Source organism: Corvus cornix, chromosome 1A, assembly GCF_000738735.6.
Source record: "Corvus cornix cornix isolate S_Up_H32 chromosome 1A, ASM73873v5, whole genome shotgun sequence".
In the NCBI taxonomy this organism is placed as follows: Eukaryota; Metazoa; Chordata; class Aves; order Passeriformes; family Corvidae; genus Corvus; species Corvus cornix.
This window is the reverse complement of record NC_047057.1, coordinates 35,158,606-35,171,336: the sequence shown is the minus strand read 5'-3', so window position 1 is coordinate 35,171,336 and position 12,731 is coordinate 35,158,606. Positions and strand designations below refer to the sequence as shown.

General features: G+C 37.5%; 1 protein-coding gene across 2 annotated transcripts in view; it reads left to right on the top strand.

Annotated features, from left to right (window-relative positions):
* Window positions 1-12,731, top strand: part of PTPRR (protein tyrosine phosphatase receptor type R) — a 141,267-nt gene that overhangs the window by 61,538 nt on the left and 66,998 nt on the right. For both annotated transcript variants that reach the window (XM_039571162.1, XM_039571160.1), the window contains exon 3: window positions 10,960-11,073. In XM_039571162.1, the coding sequence (XP_039427096.1) occupies window positions 10,960-11,073 (114 nt within the window). The remainder of the gene's footprint in view (window positions 1-10,959; window positions 11,074-12,731) is intronic.

Sequence of the window (12,731 nt, the reverse complement as noted above, 5' to 3'; positions counted from 1 at the left end):
AAGTGTGCATAAAGGTACACTTGTGGCATTCATACAGAGGAGCAGTACCTCTCAAACACAAATGGCACAGGTTGTGGTCACTTAGGGGAATCTGGGAGATTGCTTCTGGAAGGAAGGAAGGAAAGGAAGGAAGGGAGGAAGGATGGAAGGGAGGAAAGGAGGACTTCCAAATCTGTAACTGCTATTTCTCACTGAAAGAATTACGAATTGTTTTGCTTTTGTGTATGTCTGAGAATGAGAGAACTATATGCAAATACTTCTCAATATTCTCTTTTAAGTGTGATCAATTCTAGGAATAAAAGAGGAAAAAATGTATTTTTCTCATTCTAAACATCTGAGTTTGGCTTTGACAGCTGTGTTGCCTGTTTGAAAAAAATGAACACAGATTGGTCTTCTGATCGGAATATAAAGGAGAGAAATTAAAGTTCCATGAATTAGGTCCTGTTTCCCTGTCATTTTAGAGATGTAACATTCAATTGTACAGGGCAGCACAACTTCTTCATCTTTGACCTCATTTCTTCATTTTGACCTCACAAGTGGAGTCCCCTCTAAAGAAAAGTCCCCCAAATTAGCCTGAAAGCCATTTTAGAAAACTTTTTCTCTAATAGTTGAGTCAGAAATCTTGTCCTGGACATTTGGGTCACAGTGTATTATCAAAGCCAGAAACCGGCTGGTCAAAAATACAGTATTACTATTAACAGGAATTGTTGAGGTAAAACTCTCCTTCAGTCTTTGAAGATGGGGTGTTAGTATTTTCCCTTCACCTGTGCCTCCTCTCTTTAGTACTAGACAGAAGAGGAAAATTCAGTCTGCCCAGCTGATCATGAGAATTTGTACCTAAAAGCTTCTGAAATACATTCAGTATTAGCATCTTCAGAAAGGTCAAAGAACCTGAGACAGTCGCCAAAATCATGAGATTGTCTTTTCAGCTGCTTTCTTGTTTCTGAACTTATAGTAATAGTTTTGCTAAAACTTGGGACAAAGTGACATGTTCAGTCACATCATTCCATGACAGAATAAAACCCAAAATAATTCAAGTTTTATCTAAGAAAAAATTGCAGGTCCCCAAGGGTTTTGCTTCATTTGGCTTAACTTCCTTTAAAGTGCAAAATGGTAAAAGGAACGTAGGGCTGGAATTACAGGGTTGTCTTTTATTGTCTATCCTTGGTTCATGTTGATTTGGAGTGCTAAAGTAGGTAGGGTAAAGTCAGTAACATGAGTTTTATTCCAGTAATTTGTGATTATGGTGATGATAATGTCTATAAACAGACTTCTTTGGGCTAAAAGGCTGAAAGCAGATAAGGATCCAAAACATACCGATGAATCGCATCATGCTAAAAAGCCCTTGTTATTGGACATTTGTTTCCTGAAAATGGGATTCTGATCTCTCAAGAGTTGAAGGCTAAGAATCACTTCTTACTTTCAAAGTCTTGGCTGTGTTGGACCATTAATGCATACTGCCCTGGGACACGAGCCTTATTCAGGAATATCACAAGAACAGCCATTCATGTAAATACCTCAACTCCGGCTGAGTCAAATGTATTTTAAGACTTCTTTTCTTTTTTCTCCAGATGTATTTCAACTTTTCTTCTTCCTGTGCCTAGGAGCTGCAGAGGACTATGATTATGAGAAAAAAGGGAAAGTGTTTGCCTCTTTTTATAACATTCCCATTATGTCTGAGTTCTGGTAGATTTTGTTCATATGAAAATAGCAATAAAATTTGTCTCTGAAAATAAATGCATCAGAAAGCTAGGATGTCAGCAGTACTCAAATCTTACTTTGATTTTCAAAGCAGAGAGCAAGATTATGAACAAGAGTAAGTCAGTGGGAGTCTTTTGGCCTCATCAGTTCCTGAAAGATATGGAAGTTGCTGTTTGTCTTAGGTTTCTACTTTCATTTGTCATTAGTTTGTAAGCTTATGTATATGGTTATATCTGCTACAAACTAAATTTAAAATTCTGAAGATAAAATGAAAAGGATGATTTTGGCGTGGGGTTTTATGTCTGTCATTTTTTCTAGAAGGCATTTTGATTAACCTTTGTATTAAGGACCATTTTACAAAGTTGCAATGGGAATTCAAACTTCAGTAACTAAAAATAGTTAGAAAGAAACCAGCTGAAATGAGGATTTTACAAAAAGAGTAAGAAGAAACAATACTGACTTTCTGGCATTTAGAATTTTGCACTGGCTCTACCAAGAGATTTAATAATTGGACAGAATTAATAGCTGAAATGAGGGTTTTACAAAAAGAGCAGAAGAAACAATACTGGGTTTCTGGCATTTCGAACTTTACACTGGCTTTACCTAGAAGTTTAATAATTGGACAGAAAAACCCAGATGTATTCTATAGTGCTGTGCTGAACAGACTCAAAAGGATCTGTTTGCTCTGAGGATTACAGCTGGCTTTGGGATGATGAAATAGGATGTGACTGGTACAATCATGCTGTGCATAAAAGTTGTACTGGACATAATAGCACTGTGAATTTCTTTTGCAATGCAGGGAATAATTTTTTTGCCAATATTGAATGAAGGACAGATAGGAAAATTTTATGGATGCATGCATTATGCATGCCTTTCAAAGAACAAAAAGGTTGAAATAGTGTTCAGCTGAGCTCTCCCAGCTCTCCTTGTGTTTCCAAATCCCTGCATTGTCTTGTGCTTTTCCATCATCTTGTCCTTTGCAACTGTCTACCATAAGGGAGGAGAGCAGGGAGAGGTGGATGGATGCAGGAAAAAGCCTAGAAAACTATCAGAACTTTGAAATAAACTTCAACTGTTATTTTAAGAAAACTGAAATACTTTGTGATTAAGAAAATCACAGTCCTTGTAGAAATGCAGCTCCAAATTTTAAAAAGACAGGAAGTAACTTTGGGGGGAAACATTAAAATTATCTATGAAAGAAGCTGAAAAGTTCTGTTCTATGTATCTAACCTCCATCTTACTAAAATATAAAAAATCCCATGAAGAGTCAAATTCTATTATTCCCATTTATAGACATTGAACTGAAGCAGTGTAACTGAGGCAGACTTGCTAAGGCCAGAGACACAGCAACATTTCAGCCTCTTATCCATACTAGTAATCAATTGGAAGTAATTTCAAGTGCTCCCAGTTTAATATTTTTTTAAATAGTTGTAGTATCATTGTGACTGATTTTTATAAAAAGGAATAATATACTTACACACACAGGAGAAAATTGTTTCCTTCCATCATTAGTGCTTAATTTTCACAAGGTGGTGAAGTACAAAGATCCTTCTGTACCAAAGAAGCTCTAGAAAATCAGCCATGAAGAATAGGAGAATTACTGCAGGCTTCTGCTCCTCTCCTTTCCCTTTCCAAAGCGCTCCCACAATACAGAGACCTGGTATTGGTATTATTTAATGATGAGGCTGCATCAAATGTGTGTCTCATGGACAGTAGATAACTTTTCCTTCTCCTCTCCTACATTCCATCAACAATGATAAGCATGCATTCCATGGGCATTTAGGACATGGGATTCTGCAAGCCTCTTACTCAGGAAAGGTCCTATTAACTTTATTGGCTCTGAATACTGAGGTGGAAGGGCTGTGGGATGCTGGTTTCTTGAAATCTACAGTGCATTAGGTTTTTGGAACCTGTACATGCTTTCTGAATTCTAAATATATAATTAATGATTGGTTCATTAATGATACCCCTGGAAAGAGGTAACGGGAACTGAGTACAATGAGCATTGTGAGGACAGTGTAACACTTGGTTTCACTGTCACCCCATTAACTACCCCACATTGTGGTACAGGAATGACCCCCACAACTCAGAAGCCAGGAGAATGAAATAACCTACCTTCTGAGATTTCCTGTGGAATAGGGAAGACTACTCTGTGTCTTCTCATTAAATGTGATCAGTAAATCCACATTACCTTGTGACACCACACTGAAAGAGCTGGCTCTTATCTTCGCTTTCAGACTGCAAGCCCAGAGGTTAGTGCAAAACATAGGACTGATAGAAATTGAAGTGCACCTCTTGAAGACAGGCATTAACAAACCTTATCCTTACTAGGCTGAATTTCATTCTCATACACTTCAATCATCAATGAAGGTCATAGAGTCTTCCTATGGCTGACTGACTCACTGCCCAAGTGCATGTAAGCTCAGTGAGGGAATTGAGGGAATCATGGCCAAGAGCCAGACCTCACAGATGGAACATTTCTCACTCTTGTGTTGATGCTTCCTACAGAATTAATCAAATCAGCCCCAAATCAGCTGATCTCATTTGAGAAATTAGTTCTTCTCTCTGGAAAAAGAAGTGTAAATCTGTCGCACAGCTGAGGCAAACCAGTTTAGTCATATCATCCACCCACCTCCAGGGCAGTTTTGCCAGTCTGAGCAGTGGATGCCAGTGGAGTGCCCTGGCATCACCTCAACACCTGGTATGGCATCTTCAACCTCTGCGATGCAGCAGTCTCTAGGATCATCTTCACCTGGTACCTACCTACCTGTGTAAACAGGACTTGAATGAAACCCAATGTCTAGCCCAGGATGATGGGCTGCACTCAAACCTTGCAACAGCAGACTGAGAACATTCTTCTGTTGTTGCACTATGGTTCATCTTAATTTCTGATAGGTAGAGATATGATAGTCAACTGTATGGCAAGGCTTGTAGTATGTCTTCTGTACACTTCCCAGGGACATTAATGACTTTTAACATCCATCTAAACATCCAGCCCTATTCCTACCTCATGTTCAGTCTTTGGCCTCTACAGCTTCCTATGGTATAAAAGTCTGTGGATTAATCACAGTGTGGGAAAGGCAGCTTCGTTTTACAAATTTTCACTCTCTCATATTTTAATGAACATTCACTTGAAAATCACTTTGAGGGGGGACCTTACATCTATCTGGACTAATTGGATTAACCCTACATTTCTCATCAGTGCTCCTTCTGTCTTCGATTTATTTTGGAGAGCTCATAACATGCATAAATATTTAAATGTATATGCTTTCATGAAAAATTGATCAAGAGCCAAAATTGCTATTTAATACTATATTAGAAATGCGTAATTCCAGGAAATATTATGCTTACTCTACAGAAAGGTTTTTCTTAACAGATGTGGGTTGGGTTTTTTTCCTAGGAAAAATGTGAGTGAAATTCTACATTGTCACATCTTGAAAAGTGACATAAAAATATACCAAACTTCCCTGGACTAATCAGAACTGAAGCAATCAACCTATTCCTATCACTTTTTCCTAATATTTATACAGAACCAACTTAGAGCTCTATTTTCTCATCACCCAAATAGTGTTTGGACATTCATTTATATTTTTGCAGTCTACATGTGAAATTTGGGATTGTTTGGCAGATTTGTATATTCTGCAGCCTCAGTGTCTCCTCATTAGGAAATGGATGACTTAAATAGAAGCATGTTCCAGGTCGAGAGTCTCAATGCTTTTCACTGGATCTTATAAACTCTTAATTTATGCCTGTAATTTTTCTACTATTTCTGTTGATTTTCACTACACTTTATTCAGTAATTGCTCACTGACATTGGAAGTATTTAAATGTCCCAAGATCAATATTTCTAGTCATATTGTGTTTTAGCACAAATATATTACGTATGAAAATTTGAGTAGTTCACTGCAGACAACTGCTGATACACAGAAACATGAAGCTACTTTTTAATTAATCACTAAGAATAATTGATTTTATACTCATGAGAATTTTATCTTAGTTTACAGACATAATTCAAAGTTTAATGTGGACCTCATAAAAGGGCAGGTGTTTCCTCTTGGAGAAAATCATATGGTAGTGGGAGAGGTAAATGGGAGAGGAGTGAATGTACCTCAGATACCAGTTTGGCTTAGGGCAAAGTCCCTTTGGAGTGGCACTTGGCAAAGTGCATTGTTGTAGTTGCATAATGCTGGCTAGGGATATGCTGCCTCCCATGTGCTTCATGGACTACGTGAGGCACTGGAACTGCTGTGACACAACTCACACAATTTTAGAAAGCCAAAATCTTCTGTGCATGTGTATCAGGCACCTGAGCCAACCAAAGGGGCTAACCTGATGCCCAGGGCAGCTGCAATCTCAAATACTAAACAGTGACAGGAAGGAAAATCTGATGTGTTTAAGGGGGAAAAAAGAAAGAAAATTCAGGTATTTTCACAATTTTTTGCCAGATTTGTTGTAGTCCTGCACCAAAAACTGTACAAATACATCTGCAATGCTTTCAACTTCCCTCCTGATGAATCCATCCTTATTTTGGTTGTAAAGCTGAGGCTGTGTGATGAGGGTGACAATATGAAACACTGTGACACTAATGAGCTGTACACACTCACTGTGCAGGCAGCAGATCAGGGTGCTCAGGATCCCATAGCTTGGCCACAGTGCAGGATATGCTTTAGTGCAGAAAACCTTCCCATTTTATAGTATTTTTGTTGATTTTTTAAAAACATATAAAAATAACTGGAGCACAGACAGGTAAGACAGTGGCTTTCTGGGCTTTCTCTTTTGTTTGACTTAACTAAATATGGGTGTTGGTTTGGTTTTTTTTTTGTTTTGTTTTAGCACAAAATAGAACTCACTACCCCGTGGCCCTGAAGTACGTAAAATTCCTAGCATGTATAATTTTTCTATTTAGTTTTCATCTTTTTTCATAAAAGTATTGTTAAGACGTATACTGTCACCTTTAATCTTCTTTATCCTTGATTATTTTTGTTCTGTATAATCAGTTTAGCTGGAGGTTTGAGAAAACATCTGTGGTGGTAGGATCAGAAGGAGCAACAATGCATAGAAACTGAATCGTGTATTTGAAGCTCATTGCAGAAAGGATATAATTGGTGATAAGGAAAATGTAAGAAATAGATGCTTCTCTGAATTTTTCTTGAGAAGCAGAACTTGACCTGGAAAATTATGGTTTATTGTAATATCCTAAAAATGTTATTTCAGACTCTCTGTTACACATTCCCTTTCGTGTTAGGGATTTGTTTGTCCCTTTAGCATGAAGATCTTTATTAAGAAGCCCCTGTAGGATGTCAGTTGTGAATGATCTTCAGTGGATTTCTGTGCTGAGTTTCCCTTTATGGAACTCTGTCTTCCCAAGTCTTCCATTACACAGGCAGAAAACTCCTTTAGTTCAAATTACCTTTTTTACTTGACTCAGAGAAACCTAGAAACTGTCGCTACAGTTGCAATATCCAGGTCGGTAATTGCTCAGGAAAATGAGCCGTCCAGGGTGTTCGCCTCTGGGCTCAACAAGTCGCTATTGCCAACAGAGGCAGTGGATTCAAAATTATAACCTCCTTGGGGAGGTGGTTGCAATCCATGATAAACACTGCAGATGAGCAAAGGTAAAGGCTTAGTGCTGTCTTACTGGGAGGCTTCAGCCCTTTCTTTTCCAAGGCAAAAGGAGCAGCTAGAGGAACGCAGTAAGACATAACTTGCATATCTATGTTAACGCTTTGTTTTATTTGTGTAGATGGATTACTTTACAGGGGTTAATTTCACTTTTTTTGCAGGTGGTATTAGAACTCATAAGGATTTCATTTTTGTAATTATAACCTGTAAATGGCTGGTCAGGTTTCCATTGAAGGAGTGATTCTCTTAATAATGACACCTTATATTGTTTGTCTAGGTATTGTTGCATTTGTACAGGTATTGTTGCATTTGTGCTTCATCCATTAGCAGTTTTCTATCCTAATCTCTTACCTTTGTGGACTATAGTCAAAACAATATCTAGGTATGCCATCAGAATGGCACAATAATATTAAAATATTTAAATTTTAATAACCTTTTGAAAATTTTCTGATAGAAACACTTAAGACTTTTTTTCCTTTCTTTTTTCTATATTATTTCTTTTCTTTTTCTTTTTTTTCTCCTTCTCACTAATTTTTTTCAACAAAAATTGTTATACTTAAGAATTTGCAGAAAGGCAATTTTACACCAGACCCTCAGGTCAGAGTTAAATTTCAGTCACCTTCAGGAGGCATGTGCCAGAGTCGAGAATATAATGCCCCCAAGTGTTGCCTTCATCCCAGCCCAGTCTGATAATGTTGTTGTAATTGAGGAGATCCGTTGCCTATGCTGAATAGACATAAATTAGTTGTGATCTTGTCAGAAGGAACTTGGGAAAAGACTGTAATCTTGCCCTGTTCCTATCATTTACCATAAGCACGCAGAGTTGGCCACAGTAGAATGAACTTGATACACCTCGAATCTGGTCAACTTCTGCTTTATGCTTTTATGTATACAGTACCAAAAAAGGATAATAGAGAGCACAGAGCACATTTGTGATGTTCTTCTCACTCTAAAGCAGGTGCTCTTGGGATCCCATCAAGCATTTATGTAAATTACCTTTCACTGATTGAGTTAGAAATTCCATTCCTAAAGTGACAGATTCTGGATTGCTTCCTTTCCTTTTGACAGGAAGAGTCAAATACACTCCCTTGTAGTGTCTGATGTAGAAAAAGGTGACCTGTAATACTCTTACCTAATTTTTGCTATAATTGCCGAGGAACTAAGATTCACACTGACAGCTGAAAAGAAGCAGATCCCTTCAATGGACAGCTAAACAAGGGATTCTTACACTAAATGTGAGATGCTTCTTCCTCGGATATTTCTTGGGTTTTTTTGGGAGGAAAAGTCACCAAAAAAAAAAAAAATAAAAAAGCAAAAATAAAAAAGCAACCCCAAAATTTAAAAAAATCTTTATAGCTGCACAAGATGCATCCTGAGGTAAGGCTTAAGGGCAAATTTCTTCCCTTCTATTTAAGAGGTTTTCTAAAAGGGTCCTGTAATCTCTGGCTGCAAGACCAGGTGAGAGTTTTAAGCAGCTGATGCCAGACTGACAGGGTGCTGCAGTCTTCAGGCTTTCCCCAGGACCACGAAGGACTATAGAACTGTTACAGAGACACACACACACACTGCAGCCTCGGATGAATATTTGTTAAATGACCGAATTCAGACCTGGTAGGCGGAAATGTGACTCTCTTGAAGATAATGGAGTTTCACCACATTTTACTGTCCCTGGGTATGATGAACCACAATCCCAGTACACTAAATCTGTGAGAATTTGTTACCTCTTTATGGGCTCTTTAAGACCTTCTATTGCCTCTGAAGCTAGATATTTTTCTGGCTGTTTCATTTCCGTGTTTTTATCAGTGAGGTCTTAACACACTATTTAACAATATCTCTATTACTGTGTTATGATACCTGGCTCAAGCAGGTTTATATGAATGTATTTTGATTTTATGCCTGCTAAGTTTGCTCACTAACAACAGTTATTATTATCCCCATAACTCAGGGTCACCAACTTAGACACTCTTTATGCTATCCTAATGGATCTCTAGGGATCCTCATGACAGTCTTTCTATTTCAGCAGAAACTCCCTTTCTCATTTACTCAAGATCTTCAGACCAGGCTGTCTCAGTGTACTGACAGCTTCAAAGCTCCAAACCAGTTCTTCTCAGGTGTTCCATGAGTCTGGGGTACAGAAGACAAAGTCTTCACATCTGTTATGTTCCCTCTCAAGATATCTCTATATTTCGGTGATTAGGGTTGGAGCAGTTTTGTAAGCACTGAGGATGTCTAATTCAAGAAGAAGCAAAGAGAAGATTTTGCATTTTGAAAATGCCATCGTATTTTAAATGGAAGAATCTTATCATACTTCAAGTTGCAATAAAGCTCAGCTGTGTGGTAAGAGCAGATCTCATGCATCAAGACCCGACAATCCCAGTGGTGTAAAAAAATGAGAAAAAGGGAGGAAAAGAAAGAAAAACACTCAGTACTGACAGAAAAATCAAATTGATAGTGGAAAAGGAAAGCAAGTATTTTATGGTTTTACATTATAGCTTATAAATACTGATAAAGAGCAACAGTCAAAATGTGTGATGTTTTTCTTTAAGAAAAAAGTTTCCTTTTTTTCTGAACCATAGCCATATTCCCAGTGTGATATCTGACCCACGGATATTTAATTCTCTTTATGCAGCTCTGGTTAGGAAGGAAGAATACTTGCTTGGTTCCTCAGAGCAGCAAGCTGGCCTGTGGCTCTAAATAGGAAGTTTAAAATAAAAAAATTAATCTTTTTCATCTCAAGTCAACTGGCTCAGGCAGAACTTAGTAACTTCCTAAGTCAGAAGTTGCCAGAAGCGTTGGAATGCTTCTGTGGCCATCTGACATAGTCATCTTTCCTCTCTTCTCCACTACATATTGTCTGCAAAAGGGACATGAAAGCAAGGAAGCGGACCCCAAAGTACCACATGGAAGTACTGTCTACCAGGCATCATGTGGAGACCCAATACCTGGGTCTTCTTGGACACAGAAGATTTGAACCTAAATTATTTCTTGGGTAAAATTCCACTGACTTCACAAAAAGAATCTGAACTTGAGGAAACTTCTAAATTTCACTCTGATTCTAACACAGGGAAAGAAAATGCTTCAGTGCTATAGTTTGTCTCATCCTGTGACTTGCGTGAGGAAGCTTTAGGAAATTCAAGAATGGGGAATTATCCAGACTGTTTCATTTTTGATCTCAGAAACTGCTAATCAAAATTAAAATTGTATGATTTCACTATGTCTGACTCATTCTTCACCTTCAGGGAGATATGCTACGACAATATTCCAAAAGAATCTTCATTGTGCAAACTCAACATCTCACTCTTTAAGGATGCATTGATGTTTAATGCTTGACTTTATTTCTAATGTAGTAATTGTGTTATCTTCAACATTGTGACCTGTCCAAGGAATTAAGCTGAAACCATCTGGAACCCTTTCTGAGTGTACTTGGGTAAAGGTGGTACTTTGCTAATGAATAGCATTTAAGGTATTTAAATTTACCTTTGGACTTATTATATATTGTGATGCACATAGATTACACAGATTATTGTTACAGGAAAAAAACCCAACAACAATTTAGTGAAAAGCCCCAGAGATCAGTCGTCTTGAGAACTAAATGTCTTGAGCAAGGAGTTCATTTGAACTGATTTTGTTTTTTAGACACTGCAAATGGATGTAAACAAGCTGAATATCACATTGCTTCGGATATTTCGCCAAGGAGTGGCAGCAGCACTGGGACTGTTACCTCAGCAAGTTCATATCAACAGACTCATTGTAAGTACCAAAAGACTGTGTGTATTGAAGTGTACCTGTTTCTTTAAATTCTCTTAAATTTATTTTCCTGTCACTATGGAAGAGTGCAATTAAATAGGACAGAAGAATACTTATTATTTCATTTTTTCAACTGCACTACAGAAAAATTGATCCCCATAAAAAATTACTTAAATTTTCTTTTGAAAAGACACCATTGTCAGCTAAGCCAGATAAATCTCTTTTTTGTCCTATTCATAAGCAGATTGCTTATCCCTTAGTTTTCATTCGAATGCAGTTCTTTTTCAAATTCACACCTTATCCATGTTTTGTTTCTCAAAGGTTGAATATTGCTCAAAAAATACACGTGATTCTTCCTTTCAAAGGCATCTTCACAATTTATCCTCAGACTTTCTATTAGTAAATTAAATGTCATCTCACAATATTACTATTCGTGCTTTGTTATTCTGCTATAATAATCTGTCCTCAAAAATGATATTGTAGACTACAGCATCCTATTGGCAAAAGATGGTGATAAATTTGCTTCTAGCAGAAAAGGCTTTTTTAATCAACTGTCATTGTATGGTTTTCTGTGTATGCATATTTAACACTGTTGTCTTTTTATGATAGTTTTACCATGAAGCAAGAAAACCCAGCATCATGTGTGTATTGCTAGCCTTCAATTCACTTTGCAGAGGGAAGAAGAGTTATTTTATTCTACATGCAGGGTGAATATTAGGGAAGAAAACTGACAGGTTCAGCATAAAAGTATTTTCTGCCTTGAAAGGTTGATAGGATTGTATACATCAAAAAGATTATAAAACTCTTTCAAGTAATGTCTCTGTGAGAAAAGATCGCACAAAAATACAGCGAAAAAGATCAATAGGAATGCACTGCAGCCCTTTTCATGTTCTTCAGGGATCTCACTCATTCGTGACAAGCGATGCTAAATTTCCTTTGTCCCCTGCATTGACCAGAATGAAAGATTTAAAGACGTATTCAGAGAAAAGCACAATTAAATGAGAAATGTTTTGGAGTCTGAGATGTGTATTTCAACATACTGAATCACCTAGTAGCTTTCTTACTATGCTCTATAGAAATTATGTAAATAAACAGAAGAAACATGCTGTTCATTTTCCTACTGGCTCCATTGCTTTTTGCTTTCTCCTCTCATTTGTGATTTAAGGGAAAAGGTAATGTCATTTTGCACCTGCATATAGCCCAGAATACAGTAAGTACTATTATTAATTAGTCTTCTCAACACCTGTAAAGGTTTTTCTATGAGTTAATATTTCAGCGATACAAGAAAGCAAGCAAACTTTTCCCCTATTTGCTCTAAAAATCATGCACAGTCAAAATTCACAAGGAAGACAAATGCATCTTAGGAGACATTATTCCCACTTTTCATCCTAACATGAGACAGTTCCTCTCATGCAGAGTGCTGACAAGCAAGCAGAGCACATCAAAATTCATCTTGCCTTGTTTCAGTGTTGTCTGCTCATCTAGGCTCCCTGTAAAAGCAGTATAGAGAATGGTAACTGCAGGAGAAGAGGCATTGAGATCCATCCCGATAATATTAGGATGGATTAAATAATTCTCTAGAGATGCCAGTCTCTCTCTGCTGACTTTTGGAGGCAGACAACTGAAGTGAGGTAAGGTGACTCACTCCCAAGGGAGCAGCT